General features: G+C 35.3%; 1 protein-coding gene across 1 annotated transcript in view; it reads right to left on the bottom strand.

Annotated features, from left to right (window-relative positions):
* The window catches only part of EPHA6 (EPH receptor A6), an 872,902-nt gene that overhangs the window by 222,669 nt on the left and 626,675 nt on the right, over positions 1–23,558 (bottom strand). The window contains 5 exon segments of the mRNA XM_047722523.1: positions 11,274–11,399; positions 14,233–14,306; positions 17,415–17,454; positions 17,457–17,501; positions 17,504–17,521. Coding sequence (XP_047578479.1) covers positions 11,274–11,399; positions 14,233–14,306; positions 17,415–17,454; positions 17,457–17,501; positions 17,504–17,521 — 303 coding nt within the window.

Genomic DNA, 23,558 nt, shown 5'->3' with positions numbered 1-23,558 from the left:
ATTGTGATTTGGACCTACTTCTGAATAAAGACATATGAAATGTAAGGGCTGGAAACTTGGGAAAACTGACCATTTTCTTGTAAACTTTTTACAAAAGATTTATTTTTTATTTCAGTGAGAGAGAGAGAGAGAGAGCAGAGGGAGGGGGAGAGGGAGAGAGACAAACTCAAACACACTTCTCACTGAGCATAGAGCCTGAATGGGGTTCAATCTCATAATCCTGATCTCATGACATGAGCAGAAATCACGAGTTGGATGCTTAACTGTATGCACTACCCGTGTGCCCCCAAACTGACTATTTTCATTTTAAGAAACCTAAAAGAATAAGAAAAAAGCCCTAGCCAGAACTGTAGACATTACAATTACATTTCATTAAACTTCAGGGTGCAGTTTAAAAAAACTGTACATGGATTGGGTTGGATTCCAGAATCAGAGATTCTATAAAAAGGGAGGGTTAGGTGTCCATAAAATACAGAATTCCAATAATGCAAACACAGTTATCCTAACAAGGAAGAAAATTGGAGAGTGTATTAAAAAACTTGCCACAAAGGGAGTTCTGAGCTCAGTCATGAGAAAGACACATAGCTAACCTGCAATGCAAAACAAATTCAGATGATATGGGAAAGGACCCTAATTATGCAGGCTGACCTCACTGAGATGAAAAAAGACCTGGAGACTTTAGGAAATCCACCTATACAAACATGATAAGGTTTGATAGGAATATTTATTAAATGGGAATATGAGGAAAATATATGTCAGTTTGGATGGACAGAGAATATATATAATTTATATAGATATATAGTATAGGTATATAAATTAAAAATAGCCTTACACTCACCATCCTAAAGTCAGTTGGACACATATAAAAACAAGTCTGGCATAGCAGCTCATCGGAGAAAGACCACTGGGGATAAACTGGCAGTAAGCGCTTCCTATGCCAATAGTGTAGGGCAACTGTTCAAAAAGCAAATGCAAACTCAGCCTGCATTAATTGAGGCACAGCAGGAAAGGTACTAGCCCTGTGTTTTCTGCATTCATTAAAAAAAAAATTGAGTATTGGGTTCAATTCTAAAAGACTTAGAGAAAAACTCTCGTTCCCCAGAGAAGGCTTTCTGAATGATGAAGTATCTGGAAATCACGTCAGATGGAAGTGGTTGAAAGGTTTAGACAAACTGAGACTGGGAAAGAAAGATTTATGAGGTTCATACATTATCTTCAAACATCTGAAGGGTCATAGAGTAGAGGAGAAGGAGTGGAGCTACTTTGAATAAATTCAGTTTTGCAGAAATCGTACCAGGGGTAGTGCTCTGAGATTATGCACAGTGTTATAAGGAAGCACATTTTTACTTACAGAGATTCTTGATTTATTAGAACTGTTCTCAAGAGTGTACTGCCTGGTGGGGCAGTAAACACTTTCACTGGTCATGTTTTGATAAAGGTTCGATGATCAGTTAAAATCAACTTTATTTCATCTGCTTCTCAAGGCAGGATGAGGCAAAGGCATTTTGTTTTTATTATTTGCCTAATAAAAGTAAAAATTCTTCTTTTCTTTAATCATTTTAAACTTTATAGGTCATTAAAACTAAAAAGTCACTAAATCAAAAAGGTCATTGTAATTAAAAGCCAAGAAGCAGGCCTAGAGTTATATATATGTCAAGAAAAAGGAAAAACCTAGGCTTTGAAGAGAAATTAGATATAGTAAAGAGTCACTGACATCTAACTCTAAAATCTCTTGAAAGTTTCCAAAATTCCTCTTTATAATCTCCATACCTCCTCTTCTACCACTTTGTTCTTTCCCTATCTATACCGCAGTTCCCTCATCTTGGCATTTCTTATCTTTCAAATGCCATCTTCCTAATGCAATCTAATTGCTAAGTCTGCAGTGATCTCTAGGTTCTTTGAATTTCAAAAGTGCCTTACACATATGTTTTGTTCACTTATGATGCTTCTTCTTTCTACTTCCTTTCTATATCTCTATTCTACCTTATGTATTATACTTTCTTCCATGTCTTTTTTTTTTTAGACTGAGAGAGAGAATGGGTTGGGGAGGGGAAAAGGGAGAGTGAGAGAAAAAATCTTCAGCAGGTTCTACACCTAGCATGGAACCTAATGGGGCCCAATCTCATGACCCTGGGATCATGACTTGAGCTGAAATCAAGAGTCAGATGCTTAGCCAGTTGAGCCACCCATGCGCCCCTCCTTCATGTCCTTCTTGGGCCAGAGCTCCTTTGTTACTCATTTCTGTAAATCTCATAGTACCTAACCCAAGTTGTAATATTACCTAGTAGTCACTAAATAAGGAAAACACGGATATCATTCATTAGGAGTGCAAGGCAAAAATGGTCATAGAGAGAAAATAGGAAATAAATTCATAACCTGTTATCCATCCCAGGCTTAACAAATGATGATTCATTTTTTTTTTCAAGTAATCATCTCTATAGTAGATTGTAAAACATGACTATAAATTCTTCCTGACTTTGTATGCATGTCCTTTGTGATATGACTTTGCCATTCCTCTCATCAAGAGGTAGAATCTATTTTTCCACCTTGTTATTTCGATGGGTCTTGTGACTTGCTTTGACTAATATAAAAGTATTAGCATTATGTTGTAGGAGTTCAGGGCCAAGGCCTAAAGGGACTTTACAACTCTTTTTTTTAATCTGCTTTAGGACACTTGCCTTGAGACTGTCACATCTAGCCTGGCCGTGAGGGAGAAGCCATATGGAACCGGATCCCCCTAGACCACCCATCTAATAGCGACTCTGTCCAGTTGAACTATCATTCATAGGAGTGACCCCAGGTGAGACCAGAAGACAACCCCCATCTCTAGCAAACCCGATACCAAAATGCTGTTGCAGAGATTATGAGTAAATGAAATGACTATTATTTGAACCATTTAGTTTTGTGAAGGATTGTCACATAGCAAAAGATAACTTGGACAGGATACAAAGACAGAAGTCATTAGTTAAACACATAGACTGAGAATATAAATATCACTATGCGAACAATGAACTAATTATCTCATGCTAAATGAACTACAGTATGAAATAAACAAGTCATGTAATAAGATTTATGATCTTAATTCACATCTCATTATTCACCAATGTAGTATGCTATCTTGCCAGCAGACTCTCTTACTGGCTTTAAGGAAATTAGCTAGCCTGTTGGAGAGGCCCACATAGCTGTTCTCTAACCAACAGGCAGTGAGGAATTAAGACCTTTGGTGCAACAACCCTGAAGGAACTGTATCCTGGAAGCAGTCATATAAATAAGCTTGCAAGTATATTTTTGCCCATCTGAACATCACATGAGACCTTCAGATGAGACAATAACCCTAGCTGACACCTTCACAGCAACCTTGTGAGTTGTCCTATAGGAACTAAGCTGTGTCTGAATTCCTGACCCATAGTTACTTTAAGATAATAAATGTTATTGTTTTAGGTTTTAGGATGATTTGTTATGTAGCAAGAGATAACTAATGAAATATAAGGAACAAAAATTGTTGATGATGTATAGGTTTTCTTGTGGCCCTTTGCGTTAAAAGAAGTATCATTTTTTTTTCCTTTCTATATAAGATGCACCCAAAGTTCCTCTATCTCTTTGGAGTACTTTTTTGAAAACAAGATGTCAAGTTTTCTTCATTTTGCCAAATATTTTATCAATATTTATCAAAGTGGAAAATTACTAAGTTCTTTGTAAGTAATAAAAAAAAATTCTTCAAAATTACCTCATCTGTTACACAAACAATAGAAAGTAAAATTACAATGTAATCTTTTCCTTAAGATTCTATTTTTCATTATGCAAATGCAAAGGCCTATAATAAGTTCTAAGAGTTTGGTTTAGCACGTCAATTATTAACATAAAGTATTGCAACTACTATAATTCACAATTGTTCTCTATAAGTTTGTTCTTCCTCCTTACTTTTACTTTATATATATTATGTGTTTGATTTTATATCATATTTATTGTGTTGTGCTTTAACTTACCCTTCATATTAGCATTTTAGCTGATTACCAGATAGACATAGTCATTTAAAGGAGTTACTTAGAAATTATTCTATATTCTTCTAGTCATTCACTTAATTAATCATTTATTTATTTATTTACAACCATTTCTCAAATTACTACTAACATGAGGCATCTTGCACGAGTAGGAAATGCATGTGCAAGATAGCAAATGTACATTAAATGGCTCCCCAAATAAAATATGGAGAGTTGAAATACAAGTAAATAAAATTAATTAAAGTCTATGAAATTGATATATATTCCTATCTTTAATAAATCAACCTATTAATTTTTTTAAAGATTTATTTATTTATTTGAGAGAGACAGTGAGAGAGAGCATGAGCGAGGAGAAGGTCAGAGAGACAAGCAGACTCCCGCGGAGCCGGGAGCCCGATGCGGGACTCGATCCCTGGACTCCAGGATCATGACCTGAGCCGAAGGCAGTCGTCCAACCAACTGAGCCACCCAGGCATCCCTCAACCTATTAATTTTTTAGATGTTCCAGGAATAAATTGATAAGACTAGTTTACAATAGTTTTACATTAAGATATTGAAATAAATTTTCTTTTGTTGAAGTCATTTCATCATATGATTATTAAGCTTAAAGTAAAAATAAACACATAAACACACATATAATATAACTTCACGAGATACAGGGGGAAATTAAGTTTTGAGTTTAATTAAAAGAAAAACAAAGAAGGAGTTAGTATGGGTTTGGCAATAGAGTTCTGTATGGGCAGAACTTTTGTTTATATCAAAAGTATTTTAAGAGTATAGAGTGCCATTACTCAGCCATTTCAACTGATTATAGAAACTATTTTTAACCCGATGGTCATGTTTCTGCCCTTTTACTGAGTGTCTACTGTATGACAGAGCCTCAGTATGTGTCATCTTTAAATTTTATATTAATCCTACAAAATAACTATTATTATTATTATTATTATTAATCCATTTTATAGGTGAACAGACCAAATTTCTGAGAAATTACTAAATTGCCAAAGGTTATGGAGTGAATTAATAGAAAAATTGATTTAAGCCTGTGTCTATCTGGCTCTTGTCTGTTTCTTTTATTCATATTATAATGTCCAGGGAGAATGGATAAAGCCCATCTTTCATTACATCATTTGATTTAGAATGCTATGAAATTCTTAAGTAAAAGGCACAAAAGTCTTGCCAGAATCTACTGTTGATCTTATTTTCAGTCTAATTGGTTGGGCAAAGGGGTTTCTAGGAATGGAAAAGAAAATTAATCTAACCTCTACCATAAATCTTTTCAATGGATGGACAAGAATAACATTTGCATTTGAGAAGATCATCTCATCAAATACAGAAAAAAAAAAAAGCAGGCCATAAACTCAAGCTTCTTCTTATAAAAAGTGAATTGTGAAACCGCATTTGGAACACTTTCTACACTCCTCTTGTAACGTTGTGAAAAATACAATATAGTTGCAGAAGAGGAACAAAAATCATACAGGGGATGAGAGAGTTCCTTTAAGCTAACTAAAAAAAAAGAATAGATTCTAGAAAGGCTAGTTGGGGGATGGCAGCAGAGAATTAGAAGGGGCCGGGAAAGTAAGCCCTCTGCCTTGCACATTAGCAAGTATAACCAGGACTTCAAAGGAAATGGCAATAACAGAACCAAATATTAGGCTGAATAAATCACTGGTTTGTCATTCACTTTTTATATTCTTTTTGTTGTCCTTTTGACTTTTTTTTACCTGCAGATGATTGCTGAGAAACCAACAGTTAAAACTTCCTGAACTATTCTAGGAAGAGAAAAATGGTGACACTAAGCCCAGAACAGAGAAGGCTGATAGTAGAGGCAATAATGAGTTCTGTATAGATAAAGGAACAGAATATGAATGACGGAAGATACTATGCATTTCCGCTGAGACTAGGGAAAGAGGGAAGGTCAAATATAAGAGGGTACCCTATGGGTTTAGAGACACAAGAGTGATTTTCTCAATGGAATAAGGTTTCAAAATTACAGATACTCTCAGCAAGGCAAGTTTTTCTTATAATGGTTTATGTTCAGTACTGCCCTGAAAAAGGGGGAGCCTTTTGATGACCTTTTCCAGCCCATGATTAAAATTTAGTTTACCAGTTTTCTCATTATTACTCAAGACATGTGTAAAATAATGATTGTCCTAATCTGGCTTGGTTCTTTTAGCCTGGGAATTTCTGTTTTACAGTTCTCTGGCCACAGTATTTAATTTTATGATGCAAAAAGTCAAAGATAGATGATCTTGATAGTCTCCTACGCAACAGAGCTGCTCACTTCATTTAAATGGAAATGTGCATTTTCATGGAAATTCAGGCCTGTATTGATGAACAAAGATAAGCTGCCACTATTAAATAGGATAGTGATATACACAAACAAAAAAAGTGCCCTAGAAAACTCATTTAAAAAAAAAAAGTAAAATTTACAGTGAAACATAGGGAATTTTAAGTATGTATATAGATATGTATATGTGTGTGTGTGTATTCAGCCTAGATACTGAATAAGTTTTCTAAGGATTTGTCACATAATATTTGGGTAGTTATAAAGTTGAGAATCCCAGAACAAAGGTTGTAGAAGGCAGGTTGATTACATGTTTTTGTAAGCATAGTGACTTAATATGAAAAAAAAATTAGCACCATGCCTTTTATAAGTAGATATTAGCCATCTAACAAACATTTCTCAGGGAACATGTTAAAAAACGTTACAGATTAAAACATTTCCCATTTTTTTTTTCTTTCTTAAAACTTTAATATAGCTATTTTGGTTTTTTTTTTAACAACTAATTTTTTTTTTTTTAAAGATTTTATTTATTCATTTGACAGAGAGAGATCACAAGTAGACAGAGAGGCAGGCAGAGAGACGGAGGGAAGCAGGCTCTCTGCTGAGCAGAGAGCCCGATGTGGGACTCGATCCCAGGACCCTGAGATCATGACCTGAGCCGAAGGCAGAGGCTTAAACCACTGAGCCACCCAGGCGCCCAACAACTAATTTTTTTAACAACTAAATTTTTAACAACTAATTTAAGAAATATTTAATGATTATATACTATGTCTCCCAATTAGAAGTCTGGAAAGCAGTCTTTAAAAAAAAAAAAAGATGCTATTTATTGCTATTTATTACACCAACATGAGATTTGCTAATTTTTCTCTGAAACAGTTCATTTGAATTACATTGATAAGTCAGTTGCTCAAAGATGTTTTACTTATTCTGAATAATCTTACCATTAGTTAAATTAGGGCTTTTAATATTCTAGAAAGACATACCTTTATTTAAGAAGGTGAAGGCAAATTTTAGAAATGTAAATACAAGCAATAAAAGGCATTTGACAAAATTGGCATTAGAAGGACACTTGTTCTTTAGAGCAAAATGCAAGGAAAATAATTCTAATAAGACCCATTGGCCGGCAGCATGTAACAGCCTTGCACAAAACAGTGTCTCTCCACCCCCACCGTGAAAATGTTTAATGGTCTGCTTCTTTATTTATTTGAAGCATTATTTCTTTGGCCTCAGAAATAATTTTGGGGGTCTGTCAAAGTTGGGTTTAAACTCCAGGTCTTCCTTCTACTACGTAGTCTTATAATGTTGAGCAATTCACTTACTCTTTCTTCACCTCATTCTATATCTATAAATGAGAATAATACTTATCTCATGGAATTATTATGACAGTTTTACAAGGAAATATGTAAAAGGCACTTAATCCAGGGCCAGGCCTTGAGTAGGTGCTGAATCATCATTATCATCACCATCATTGTCATCAGAATTAAAGAATCTCCAAAGGGAAGTAGGTAGGGTAAGCATTATTGTTACCAAGGGTTAAAATTCAATTTTTACAAAGGAGGTATCAATTTATATTAAGACTTCAATGATAAAACACACTAAAGGAGACAGGTCAAGATGATTTGTTGCATCCCTTGTGCTGAATGCCAGGTGTTTATACGTGTATATTTCAATTAAGTCTGGCAACAACCCCAGGAGGTAGGCAGTATATGCCCATTCTCCAGATGCAGAAATTGAAGCCCAGAATTTGGCCCAAATCATGCAACTGTTAAATCGCAGAATCACTGTGGAACTTGATTTTGTTTGACTCCAAAGCTCAGTTTCAATTTAACTTCCAAATTCAAGTCAACTTTGGGAACTATTCAAATTGGAACACTCACACTTATCTAGACCTGATCTGAATTAAGAGCATGAGCCTGTAGGGAGGACAGGCTTTACCAACCCTCATCTTTTTTTCTATTTCATCCACAATCTAATCCCACTAAAGGAACCCCAGAAGTCAGAGGCCTACCAACTATAGCTGTTGCCTACCCACAGTCTGACTCTGTAGGCTCTTCTTTGCATAGAGTTGGAACATTTCACTACTCTGGACAGAGCCCAGAACAGCATTAAAATTTTTTTTTTTTTTTTTTTTTTTGCCAAAAGCCACATAGGTCTTACTGATTTTTCCTCAGTAACAAACTGTGAATTCCTATTACACAAAGATATCCTCTGTGTGGAATACACAAAGGTATCCTCTCTATGGCTACTCTCTATGTGCAGTGCTTTAATGAGGCCTAAATATCTTTCTCCTGACAATTGCTAAGACCTGGTATCTTGCTTCTCTCCCACCTCACCCACTCCAACACACCTCTGTCCCGTGTCTACACTGCCACTTAAGTAATTTAATTGACATTTCCAAAGGGAATACCTAATGCACACAGATGATGAGAAAGTAGGAGTCTGAGAAGAAACAATTAAATAGGTGGGGAAAAACTAAAGGATATGAGACCATCTATAGAAAATGTTTATAGTAAAATATTGGACAAGTAACCAGTTACATAATTATGTCATAGATGTTAACATAATTCTATTAATTTTTCTTTAGTTTGACCAAACAGTGCTTTTTTCACTCTGCTGCTATGAGAAATGTCCACACATTCACTAGTTTTTTCCACATACAAATAGAGTTTTAGGAATATGACATAAAGGAGTTAATTAACAAAGTCCTACTAGCCAGGAATGCAAAGAGGAATGTTATGCTAAAACTTTGTCTGATAAAAGCATTTTTATGATTTTTCTGAAGATGGACAGCATATTGCTTGAAAGTTGAAATAATCAAAGGTGAATAAATATAAAAAGGAGACATTGATGTATAGGATTGATTATATGGTTTAGATATTCTGTCTTTGCCAAATGAGAGGTATCCCAATAGAACATATTAGAGGTTAGACAAGGTAGGGGGGATATGATAGTACAAGAGTCTCTTTAACAGTTACCTTTTGCTTTGGCAAATGTTTACTTTTTTAGGGCAAAATTTACATGTTGGCTGAAGAAAATCTAAAAACTAAAAATGAAAATAATTTATTTGTTAACACTTAGATATTTGATTTTATTTCTCAACACTATGATTTCAGACACTGACATTTAATTTGTACACAAAAGGCTATAATGGAAAATGCTTCTACTGAATCTACATGAGGAGAGAACACAGAGTACAAAAGGACATACCACTTTTTCTTGGGGACCAGAAGATGCAGGCCAAGTGCAGGGTGCAGTGGGATTATTTGGCTTCCTCTCTCCTCTATTTTTCTGCTGCCTTAAGTAAATGAATCCCCAAACTAAATGAATATAATGCAATTACTCTTTCAATTATACCTTTAATGCCCATTGATGTGTTTTATGTTCAACAGAAGATAATAGAGAATCTGGTTTCATTCCAGGTTCTTCATCTTTCTGATAAGATAGCCTCTTCAGCTGTGAGCATTAGGATTAAGTGTATAGGCCCCTTGTGTCAGCTTTCAAAGGAAGATCTGGCCTTGCAGGAGATGAGATGATTCACTGTGCATAGGGAATAAAGTGATATAAGGAAGGGCTATCTCCAAATGTCTCTGGAATTCTTGTGCAGGGCTAGATTTCTGTGTATTCAGGGGACAGATTCCATTTAACACGAACAGTCATACAGAGTCTTGAGTTTAGATGGACCTTGTCATTTGCTTAAAGCTCTGATGTCACTGTCTTGAAATTCTTAGTAACTTTTTAACAAGAGACTTGACGTTTTCATTTGCATTGGTCCCTGCAGACTGTGCAACTGGCCTTCTGGTGAAGAAAGCCTTTAGAAAGAGACAAAGGATAATCACCCGCTTTCTTTGGGCTTTGTGAAGACACGATACCTAGTTGGAATGGCCATACTTTGGTATGTTCTGCTGTCTCCAAAGGATTCCACAGATAACCAGTATCTAGGGGAGACCAATTCCCCTGTTCAGGATCCAGTCTCCCTTCTCTACTTACACTTCTCCCTTTACTTCTTTGCTGCACGCATGGCTGCCCAGTCAGAGATTTTATTCCAAAACTCTCTTTCTCTTTGTGTCCAGGTAATTGCATTTGGACCATTGAGATGTGAAGACATGTTTGCAATTTCCATGTTATTACCTTAAAGACAAAGCCCCCCTCCCCACCCCACCCCCCCAAAAAATGACTGAACTCTTTCCTTCTTCTTCTAATAGGCTAGAAGGCTTTGGCCATTCAGAGGAGGATGATAGACTAAAGGGAGCCAGAGCAAAGAGTGAAAGGAAATTTGTCCTTTCAAGACTTCCTGAATAATAGCTCCTCTGTTAACATGGACTATACATCTTAGGTCAAAGATTTGAAAGAGGACTAAATATTCTGGGGTCTCTGTTACAATAGCTTAGTCTCTGTCCTAAGTAATATACAGAGTGAACTTCTGGGAGCCAATTCACAACAAATTTGTGTTTATCCAGAACAGCTGCATAAAATAGTGTTCTATTTGAACATTCTACATAGGGAAAATCACTAATTAGCATTGAAATGACTTAAAACATTATGTTGAAGCTAATTTTATCCTCAATGATTTTCAGAACACTTCTGGATCTTGCAGAGCCTCAAGGTCCTCAATATAAATACTAATTACAGTATATGTCTATAGACGTTGGGACCTGAGTAAATCCATGGTAACTTATGAAAAACTCCAGAAGTTGCATCTTCAAAATAAATTTCTGCATCACTTTGGTTTCATTGTAAGTTATCTCCATATTGAAAGAAGACTACAGGAATTAAAAAAAAAAAAACATTTGTGAATTCTCTCATTGCTTAGAAAATGAATTTACATGTTTATAATACTTAAAAAAATAACATATATAAGATAATTTTACTTTTCAGTTCTTTAAAGTTTTCAATGATTAAAACTACTAAGATTTAAAATATTATGTTGATAAACCAGTCACAAAACCATCAAGAAATCTTATCTTCAAAAATACAGACTTTGTGTTTACCTGCCCCAATGACTCTCTCAATGCGAATTCTTGAGGGATCAATCTCCTTTGCAAATTCATGAACTGCTAGGGATGGGTCTTCATATGTATCTGGATCTATGTAAGTTTTAATTCCTGGAAAACGTACTGCAACAAAATAAAAGATTGATTTAGTTTAGAATAGTTTAGCGATTACACATATTGTGTATGTTTAAAACAAGGATTGACATACTGAAGTAGTCATTCTTATTAATTATTTAAATTCACTTTTCTTCTCCTCATCCCCCATTAAGTCTTGAGTACTTAAAATAAAAAATTTATTTACCTGTTAATACAAAACAACCGGGTAGTATAACAGGCAGTGAGATGATAGATTCCAGAAAACATATTTATTATATCTCTGTGAAATATTTAATCAGCTCACTTATTCAATAACAACTCATACATTGCATACCTGATCTAGCTCTGGACATGGGGGAAAAAGAAAAGACCTTCCCCCCCCAAACAAGCAAACCTGTTAGTGTCCCTCCTGGACCCTTTGTACTAGCACTAAGCACTGGGTTTTTCAAACTTGTTCCTCAGTCCAGAAACTCTCAGGCAATGAAGAACAGACCCTTTGGCACAGCAATGGACAATGACAATGGAGCCCCTCCTGTTCCTGGGTTTGCTTCCATAAGTCACATGATCCTGGAAAGAATTCCCCCCTCTACCCCCGCCTATCCTGGAGTTAAGGGTGGGGATCTAAAATCCAAATCTGGTCACTGGCTGTGTAGCCCCTACTCTCTTTGAAAGGGATGGAGTGCTCACAGTCCACTGGAACTTAGGATGATGAATAGGGATGCCTGGAAATCTTAAATGTGTGTTTATATATTCATTCACAATTTCTTCCAGTATCTAAAGAAGTCAGACTGCTTGAGGATACTCCTTGGTTTTGCTGATTGGTTTCAGTTTTCCAGGTTAGATTGCTAGTTTCTGAAGGACAGATCATCTCTTACACATATCTTTCCAAATACCTGAAGTATTGTTTTATAGGTAATAATCACACAGCAAACCTTTAATAAATTTGGGTTAGTAGGGACTAAAATATCAACACAAATTTGTGGCATAGTAGAAGGATGATACTAGTTTTGTTGCTTTTGATTTTGAAAACCGTATAATACCCTTATTAAGTGTTGGCTAGGTTTCCTTAGAAACATGCTCTTGCAAGAAAACCTCAAAAACAAACAAAGAAAAAGTAATAAAGTGAGTTTAGAGGAGGTGATGAAATGCCCACTATTAGCAGAATTTCCTTCATGAATTCTATGCTTGTTGCCTTCTTTCATTACTTTTGCCTACTGTCTCCTGCTACCAGATATGCACCCATGAGGAGATTAGTACTTCCCAAAATAACGCCAATAAAGCATTCTAGGTATATTTAGACCTGACAATGATTCTGAAGTACCGTGCTTTTCTTGACTTCTCAAAGTTTAGATTGGAAGAAAAGAGAACAGATATTTTTATAACTTAATAGGAATTGTGGTTTTCAGATTGAAAAATCTAAACCCAAAGCCAGTGGCTACTACTAGATGACTAGTGGTGTCTAATTGGATTTATGGCATTATATAACTTTTTTTTTTGTAAACACAGTATATGCAATATAGGGGAAAAAAACCCACTTAGCTCCCGTTTTGACTATCTTGTTACTTATTTAACTTATCCATGTCTTCTTAAACATCTGTTTGTTATCTTTCTTTTACTTCTTTGGCTGCTTATGGTTATTTTCACTGCTTCTTGCTGGGCCCACCTGGTTTAGTTTAAGCTAAACTGCTAGTTGGGAAACAGATAACAAATACCTCAGGAGCATCTTTTCCCTCTGCACTTCAGTACTAAATGCCCTGCAGTGAATCTTAAGGTCTCTTGGTGTATGTCATCTGTTCAGGTGTTTGGATCCAGTTTTCTGCAACTGTTCACAGTGTTTCCAGCTCATCTCATGGTTGGTAGTGGCTGTCAGCATTCTGCTCTCTGTCAGGGCAGCAAGCCTCAAACGTATTGTAAAAAAAAGAGCAACTAGGGAGACCTTGCTAAAACTGTGTGTCTTGGCCCTACCATGGATCCTCTGAATCAGAACATGGGTGAGGGAGGAGGGAACATGCTATGCAGAGAGTCCGCAGACCCCTGAAAAATCTGTGAGCCTTCGAAATAGCCCTAAACCATCACTTAAATCCTTTCTGCCCCCTTCAGCAAGTGGTATAGATTGAAAAGTCCCTTATTCCTTTTGCTCAACTTGAAGTAAAGATGAATTTAAATAGTTAAACAATGTGCCTCACACATTATCCCTATATTGCGGTTAATTAGAGAACATCCCTTTCTTGTTAATTCAGAGTCTCACGACAGAGAAACTGTCTTGACAAAGTAGTTTGCCATTTGGATGTGGAGGTGTAGGTGGGCGTTGGGGAGGAGAGGGTGGCAATTATCAAACCAACTATAGTGGTAATTATAGCTTGCTTGGGAAGAGATTCTACAAATGAATATAACCTTGTAGTCAGCTCAAGGATTTCATACATATTCTAAAAGTTAAAGAGCTGATTTTCTTTTTTAGTGTTAATGAATTGTAAATTGATTTGTTATATGTTTAAAATGACAATCCCTACAAGAAGGAATAAAAATTCCTTAATATTTCTGTGGCTAATGCTCTACTAAATAAAACCAACTCACATTCAGGAGCCATTGTGAGCAGAAAATGACTAGATATAAGCAGTCATCTTGTATTTTTAGCATATTCAGTCTTTGTGTTTTCCAGCAAGCAGAATTAGTAAAAAAGTACTGTCATTTAATGAGAAGCAGGTGCAATTTCCACAAACAAACCTGGAAACCAGATGAAAACTCTTAAGGCTGGAAGTACACTTTTTCAGATTTTCTCAACTCCGTGGATGTAAGTCTAAAATGAAGTCCCGAGGGCTGGAACAATGTAAAACAATGGAAGAGTCACTGTACTACTTACAATGCCCATTCTGCTGTAAGTGGTTCCTTCTCTTCTCTTCTGACTTCATTTTGGCCTTTATGTACCACTGGCACCTTTTAAAAAGGTAAATAGAATCTTATTTTTAGAACTGAATGAGAATCAAAACCAACTAAAATACCTATCACCCATAGGCAAAGTTCTTATCATAAAGGCCATTTTTTAATGAAAATATTTATAACATGTGGAAATACTCCATACAAGGTTTTTTATATACATTGAAATTAACCCTAAATAAGAATAAAATACTCCCAAGTGGATTGATTAATCCAAATGATAGGAATCTTAGAGAATATTCTATAATCAGAAATAACCAACATATCCTTCCTTATATAACTTCTAATAGTTAGAGCTGGCAAAAAGCATTAAAAGTCTAAGTGAGAACATGTTTTTTGAGTCAAAAATCTCAGGCATTTAGACAACTGTCTTCTAGTTTCATTGCTAAAGAGCATGACTTCTTTTTTTTAATGTCAGAAATTTGGTAGAGGTGTGTTCCATTCTCTCTTGGGATGATTGTGCTCTAAGAAAGGGGAGATGCTTATCTTGCATGATTTCTTCAACATGATTAAATTCATCAGCATCCATATGATTCGACAGTTCATCAAATTTCTAATTCCAAATGATTAAACAGAATACATCTGTGGTATACAATCCAATCTCTCAATGTGAATTTGTCCTCAAACTCTATGGCAAACTGAGTATTTATTCAGAAATGTCTTAGAGTTTTACAGAATAATTTCCAATGAGTATTCCCCTTATCAAAGTGCTTAAGGGATACTTCAAAATGAATTTTTTTTAAATCTTGTGTAATTGGAATTGTCTTCCCCAGGATGTAGAATAGTAAAGTAGTTTCTAATGTCATATAAGCTGGCAAACATGGAAAATAAAAGCTGAAAATAATTTAGTACAAATTTTTCTTTTATCATTGAATTATATTAGTGATATTCAAATTGTGCTTCAGAAATCCCAAATAAAGATAACATTTGAGCCCAGCTCTCAAGTTTATTAGGGCAAACTGATTTAGCCTAAGGACTAAAGGTTTGTTAAACATATAGCAGCACATTAAGTGTTGGTACGTTTATTTTTTTTTTAACCTAATTGTCATTGTGACTTTCTATGCACCAAAACTGTGTTTAATCCCTCTTCCTGCAAGACAGTCCTAGATAGGATCAGAAAACTCTAACTTGTTATTTTTGGATTTTTGTTTTGTTTTTTGTGTTTGTGGGTTTTTGATTTGTTTTTTCTGGCAAACAAGTTTAGACCTCCACCAGGATGCATAGGGTTTTATTTTCTTCTTTCTGTTGTTGTTGCTGCTGTTGTTTTTTATAACCAGTTCTCCCCTGCTAATGACTAAGGATTTTGTAGGTCCTGTTTAGTATTTGTAGGATATATATATACCAAATAGTTAGTTGGTTTAAAGAATCCAAAATTTGTTTTTTGCCACTAAAAGACAGTTGTAAAAGCTGTGATGGTGGCAGGAGCGGTCAGAGGTTAGCATGAGGTATAAAGGGTGAGATATAGGAGAGTGCCAGGCAATGGTGTCTGGTGATGTCACCAGGACAAGCCCAAACTAGTCCTTTCTATTACAATTAATTTATCAGTATTTCCTGCATTCTTCATTAGATATTTTTCTTTTTTCTTATTACTATAGCTATGACTTTTCTATCATCTAATCAGTCTCCCAACACAAGAGACTCTGAGATACTCTCTATTATAAGAGCAATACTAGGCCTATTAATTCAGAAAATATTTAAGTACACATGGGTAAATGTGTCCCTTTTACAATTAATGTCATAAAGAAGTCACCATTTCAACTCAACCACATTACAATATTCAGGTATTTCTCTTTTCCTTGATAAGTTCTATAAAAGTGGGTTTGTTACAACTAAATCTGACACCTCCAATGGGTACCAATTACAGTCAGGGAGGGACCCACCTTTGACAACTGCCTTCTAAATACTTGTGAATTTAGTCTGCTCTAAAATTGTAGGTAATAAATTTTCCATGCATGCATATCCTCTATAATTTTAAAATTAATTTTAATAAAATATTGATACATAAGTCAAGTTTTAAAATGAACAAAACAAAGGGTGTTTATAGTTCACTGAACTATTGCCCCTGAAGGTAGTTCTTTGTCATTTCTGATTATTATCAAATATCAACATTTTCCAGTTGAGATGGCATACTTTGGCAGGTGTCCTCATGGAGGCAGTTTTTGGCTGGCATTCTTCTTGCACTTTTAAATCATGACATTGGTTTTTTGAAATGTGTGTGTTTTTCAGATTATCAAGAAAACTCTTGAGGTATTCTTTTGTGCCCCTACTGATATTTTAGCAGGAATTATTGTTCCTGTTGTGGGAATAAAAATATGATGTAATATACTGACAATATCTGACAAAGGCCTGTTGAGGCTTAATATCAAGGCTTACATAAGAAATACTACTTGTTCTTTTATGTGATTTCATACATACTATCTTTACTCACATCTCTATATTGTTAGTACTTGGCTCATGGTAACAATCCAATATATCAAAAAACCAATAAATGGTTTTAATTCATTGTTATACCAAATATGTACAAAAACAGAAATAAAAGTTTTAGATGGGTGAAGCACTTTGACCAGCTAGTCAGGATTCCAATCTAGGTCTTTTGTTATGTTAAATTTATTGTTACTCTAAATTTTCATCCTTATTACACTAAAGTGGAGTAATACCAGGTTTATAAAACCAATTAACATAATACTAATACAGACCCTTTCACTATTTAATGAATAAATATAATACATTCTATAACACTAAGTTTATAAAGAACTTTTATATAAATTCTCTGTTGAATTATTTTTCCCCCAAGAAAATCCCTTTCATGGAATAATTTGAATGTAGCAAAGGAAAACTCAGAAGTAACTTAATTGAATAAGAATTTATCATTCATAGCTTTCAAAGTGTTTTAATCTAATCATTAGTTGCTTTCGTATTCAGCAGTGTATGATAACAGAGAACTAGCCAGGTGGTTCTGTTATCGTACAAACTTCATTTAGAGCAGAATCTCCCCTGATCCCTTTTCTCTCAGACCTGGTTTGCTATGTTGAAAAGCGTATGAATACAAAGTATATAAGAGAATGGTTATTCACAAATCTTGGTAATCATCTGGTATGCTTTAGTTACCTCCCAGTGATTAAGAAGAACAAAGTAAGAATGACGAGCGAGTAAATCCCCCAACAGCCGCAGTGGCTATCACGAGAATCTGTCCTGTTCCGCTGCCATGTCAGAAGCTGAAACACAAATAACAATATTAAACTTTCCCTGGTGACATTTCACTACCAAAATTATTTTACAACTTAGTATGTACTTGAAAATATAGTAATGGACACCAAAAATCCGTACTGTATTTGCTTTTATTTGGCACACAGGATGCAAACTTAAAGGGCTGAAGGTTGAGGTCATAACCCACATCACTTTTTCTTCTTTTTCAGAAAAATACAAATAAAGTAGATGGATTCTTAGTATCCACATTTTAGGATTAAATATTTGTTGCAAATTTAAATCAGCAGATGGACTTAAAAGGATTTTGTTTAGTAATTGCTAATTTATTTCCTTAAACACTTTGATCAACAGACTAGGCTTTATCCACTGTTTGATGTCTATTTCCACAAAGTGGAAAGACTACTGCATAATTCACTTAAGAATGAGCTTTTTTATATTTCATGGAGCTTAATTCTAAGTGAATTTAAATTCACTAAATTTAAGAACTCTCACTCTACAGCACAAGGGTATACATGGTAGTAAGTTCTTAGATGTCTAGCAGTAATTGAAAAAATGACATTTGAAAGCTTCCTTTTTTGAAAAGAAGACTAGATAACATATGGTATCAACATATTAATTCTTCATTGACAAAACTATCTAAAACTATATTGGATGCTTTTACTACTTCCCAGGAGTCTTTTAAAATATATTAGTTTAGTTAATTAATTGGCACTTCTTATTTTGTGTATTATTGAAGTTTTAATCAGATATATTTTTTATTGAATAGGATAAGAACTATTGCTTAGGAACAGAGACAAGAAAACTGAAGCCCAGGGAAGGTACAGAACTTGCCCAACTCTATACATGATCGTCACCAGAATTCAACCTTCAGATTTTTGTTTCATTTCTCCTTATGCTATACCTTGAAGTAATAATTCATTTAATTACCAATATTCTAAAATATTGAATCAATCAGTCCCTTAATCTCCTTTAACTAGAATAAAGCTTGATTTTTATTTTGATTACTGTAAAAACCTATTAATTAAATCATTTACACACAGAAAACTGAACCAAAGAAAGAATATAACCAAAAAACATTAATTTTCTAATACAACAACTTATTAAACTTGGATACTTCAAGACTTTCACAGAAGTAGATCTTCTTCTGGGAATCAAGTATGCAGTATGCTATGTGCAAATTTATATCCAGAGTAGTAACTTCCTCAATAAAAATGACATATCTACTAGAAAATATCTGAACATTGAAAGCTATTGTTGAGTAAGAACCAGTCATAGCATTCAAAAGGCTTTTTGAGAAATCTAAATGTAAATAAAATTAAAAATCATTTATGTTCAGGTTTCAGTAAGAAATCTATTAAACCTTGGAATTAGATTTTCATCAGTATGATTTAATTAAGATATATTCAGGCATCTATTTCTTTTAGCTCATAATCTGTCCAGATAAAAGTTAAAGTGTTGCATCTTATCCAATAATGTGAAGATGTTTTATTAGGTCCTCAATGAATTTCCTAATCTTCAAAATAGCACTGATATTGCGGGAATTAATGTGTGCTCTAAATGTCACATTTTCACACTGAAAATTATTGAATAACAAATTATAAAGAATAGATGTTACAGAAACAACATTAATTTTTGAAGATAAAGAAGATGGCATTTAAAAAAAAAACATTTACTTAGCAAAACTGTTGTATTTGTAAAATATATAATATAGTTCAAGAGTTTTAAAACTGGAGCTTATATTTTCACAATAGCCAGGTAGCAAATAATTTATTGGGGCCATATATTCAAAATTCAGATGGAGGAGAAGATTATGTACTTGGGCCTTTTGAAAATCAGATTACTTTATTATAGAACACTGTGTTGTTTAACTTAAATAATTACTTAGCAAATTGCCAGTTTTACTAATGTATCTTCTTTTTCACCCTTGTAATTACATATTTATGAACTTTGCTTCAATTAAAATTTTAATTGAATAACAGAATATTAAGTTGTGACAATTTGAAAAATGCATATGCCTGTGTAATTGTTTCTTAACTTCTGCCACCAGAATCCTAGACACTCTTCTTTGAGATTAACATATTGTTGACCCTTGAACAACACAAGTCTGAACTGCATGGGTCCACTTATATGCACATTTAAAAAAAAATAATACAGCATGGTATTGTAAGTGAATTTTCTATTATGATTTTCTTAACATTTTATTTTCTCTAGCTTACTTTACTGCAAGAATATAGTATATAATACATATAACATACAAAATATGTGTTAATTGACTATGTTTTTGGTAAGGCTTCTGGTCAATAGTAGGCTATTAGTAGTTAAGTGTATGTGTATGTGGATTTTTGACTGTATAGGGCAATGGGGGTGGTTGGTGTCCCTAACCCTCATGTTGTTTAAAGCTCAACTATATATAAATATATAAGTCATTTGAAAATAAGAGCCTATAAGGTGATACACTATTATACTGGGAGTAAAATGCCATGGATTATGGGGCTGTGATGATTATGAAAATATTAGGAACACCATCATCATCAACAGCAGCCACTATTTGTTTCATAATAAACTCTCCTCGAGCACTATACTTAGTACTTCAAATTCAGCATAATTCTGCACAAATTCAGCATTATTCTGCACAATGACCTTAATAGGTAGGTACTACTATTATTCCTAGTTTAAGTGGTTATAGTATTAGTATAAGGTCACACTTCTTGTGCACAGGGAAGCTGGCAATCTAACTCTGATTTGCCAGGCTCCAGGCCCAGGCTGATGCCAATATTTTACATGACCATTTTCACTAACAGAACAAATGGCTAGATCCAGTGCTTTTGTGGGACCTCAATCCATTTTGCTTGACCCTGGTGTCAGGTCTGTAAATGAGAATGTTTAATTAAATGTCTGTCACAACCTCTCAGAGCAATTTTATTATGATACTGTGTTATCCATAAAGACTACAAATATTGGGAAGAACAAGATTGGCCTTTGAAAATAAGAGAGACACTCATGACCTGTCTGCAGCTCTTGGTCCTTAATGGGGATAATTTCTGCCTTTTTATCATATTAGTGTTGGCCAGTCACCGAGCTCTATCTCAGGATGAAGGCTGTCTATAGTCCTTAACTTTGTTCACAAGGCTCTCTACAAATGGCTCTAAATACATATCTCCAGATTAATATCATTCACTAACTATGCTGAATTTCTTCCAGTTGCTTGAAAGAGAGTGCCAAACTCTCTTTCATGGTCAAGTCCTAGTCAGTCCTCTTACGTGAACATCACATCATTTGGGAAGCTTTTCTCTGACTGTTTAGATTTGATTAGGTTCACAGACTTATGTTCCCATAGACCCTTATACTACCTCTACCAATAAATTTCTATCATGTTTTATTGAAATCACTTCTTCTGTAATTTTTTTTTTTTTTTACAAATTCCATGAGGTCAGGGATTTTATTATTCACTATTGTATCTATAGTAAGCTGAATGATGACATCTGCATTACCCCTCTCTCTGCCCCTACAGAAAAAAAGAGAGAGAGCATTTGTAGGTGCAAATAAGTTAAGGATATCAGTCATCCTGTATTAGCTGGTGGACCCAAATCCAATGACAAAGAGACAAAGAGAGACGAAGAAGAGAAGTCCATGTGAAACAGAGGTAGAGACTGTGGAGATAGGCCACAAGACAAGGAATGCCTGGAGCTTCCAGGACCCAGAAGAGACTAGGAAGGTTTCTTTCCTAGAGCCCTAGGAGGGTGTATGCTTCTGGCCTCCAAAACTGTGAAAGAATTTCTGTTGTGTCTGTCATTTATGACAACAGCTCTAGGAAACTTAATACAGTTTTCAGTATTCAGCCTATAAGGCCTAATACATAGTAGAAGCTCAATAAATATTTGAGGGAATGGATTGAATGATGGTTTGCATTGGGTGATTCTGTTTAAAAAAAATCAGATTAACCTAGGGTAATCTATATCTTCACCTTCCCATGAACTAAGTCTACCCAACATAATTTTAATCAGAAGAATCAAATTATTCTGTATGCTTGGAGATAATACTTCCCAGAAAGCAGGAGCTACTAGGAAGTACTGACTTCTACATTAAATCAAATTAAGTTAATTAAGCTTAGAAATGTGACTCTAAGGTTAAGAACTTATCAGTTCATTCAACAAATGTTTATTGAGCACTTATTACATGGCAGACACTGAGATAAACACAGGAGATTCAGTGATGAAGAAAAAAGACCATTATTTCCTTCCTGGATTTACTGTTCATGGCAAAGATAGACAATGAACAAGTAATTACAAGTGTAAGAACTGTTACAAAAGGGATACACAGGGGTTGCTCTGGAAAAAGAATAAGCGGTCACTAGCAATGAGTCAGCAGAGTGGCAGTTAGGAAATAAGCTGATTCTTGGGCAGCATGAAAATTACAGTGCCAACCCCTGCAGTCAAAAATCACTGCATAGCTTTTGACTCCCCCAAAACTTAACTACTGTTAAATAGTAATAACCCATTGTTGATTGGCAGCCTTTTCCAATAATACAAACAATTGGTTAGCACATATTGTGTGTATTATCAACAACATCCCTTCTTCCAGCCTCGGGCCACCCTCCTAACTCTTTTTCCAGTCACGCCTTTGAAATCATAATCTCAAGCCATCATTTGCCTCTGGGACTAGTCAATACCATTTTTTGAGCTTATTTCCTTCTTGCTGAGCAACCGTGAACTCCCAGATTCATCAGAATTATTCCACCGAGGTGGAGGCTGCTGCCAACCACCTGGTCAACAAGCGTTAGCTGGCCTCCTGCACCTACCTCTCTTTGGGCTTCTATTTCAGCCTCGATAATGTGGCTCTGGAGGGTGTAGGCCATTCTTCTGTGAGGGGGGTAGGAGAAGCGGGAGGGCACTGAGGGGCTCTTGAAGATGCAAAACCAGCAGGGATGGTCGCGCCCTATTCCAGGACATGCAGAAACCATCCCAAAATGAGTGGGTTAAAGCCCTGGATGCTGTAAAAGCTGCCATGGCCCTGGGAAGAACCTGAGCCAAGCTGTTTGGGATCCACGTGCCCCGGATTCTGCCTCACACACTCCCCTGTCTCTGTGACTTCCTGTAGAACCACTTCCTGGATGAGAAGGTGAAACTCATCAAGATGGCAACCACCTGACTATGCTCCACAGGCTGGGTGGTTCCCAGGCTGGGCTGGGAGAGTATCTCTTTAAAAGGCTGGTGGTGAATATTAAGGAGGGCACATATTGCATGGAGCACTGGATGTGGTGCATAAACAATGAATCTTGGAACACTGAAAAAATAAAATTACCAAAAAAAAAAAAAAAAAAAAAAAAGGGCTCCGGTGCAGCTTTAAGCCTCTGGAGCTCAGAGGCCCCCATGTCAGGGCTTCTGCCTAATCCTTTCCCTGCAGCAACTATGCAGCATTTTAACCACTCTGGAGCCTTGTCCCAAGTCTTGGGCCAAGTGAAAACAATAAAACTTTTTGCAAGGAAAAAAAAAAAAACTACTAAAATAAAATTAAATCTCTGTGTAAGTGAACATGCAAAGTTCAGACCCGTGTTGTTTAAAGTCAACTACCTGTGTTCAGAGAAGGAGGAGGAAGAGAAGGAGGGAAAAAAGAAGAGGAGAAGGAGGTATATTTGTTCCTTGGTTAGAGACCTCAAGGACCTGATTAATTTAAGTAGACATTTAGACAGAGAAACCTTAAAATCATCTACCAAATAGATTCCAGAAAAATATAGTATAGCAACAAATTCCCCTGGCATGTGTGACAACTTGTCTGTTAGCACCATCTAGTCATTTTTTAATCCTAAAAAGATTATTTCTAATTAGTTTTAGAGGAGAAAAGGTATATCATTTACTAATGTAAATAACACCCTAAAGAGCAAATGTGTCCTTAAAAAGAAACAATGACATCCAGGTAAGAAATGTTGATTGGAAATTTGTCCCTTTGCTTAATGGAATGAGGTCGTAGTCTTGGAAAAATACAAGTATACTAAAATAATTATTTCATTGTATGGTTTGGAAAGAGGCACACTTCCTTAAGAGGAAG

The sequence above is a fragment of the Lutra lutra genome, chromosome 1 (genome assembly GCF_902655055.1).
Source record: "Lutra lutra chromosome 1, mLutLut1.2, whole genome shotgun sequence".
NCBI lineage: Eukaryota > Metazoa > Chordata > Mammalia > Carnivora > Mustelidae > Lutra > Lutra lutra.
The sequence above is the reverse complement of the archived record's forward strand: the minus strand, read 5'-3'. Positions and strand labels throughout refer to the sequence as shown.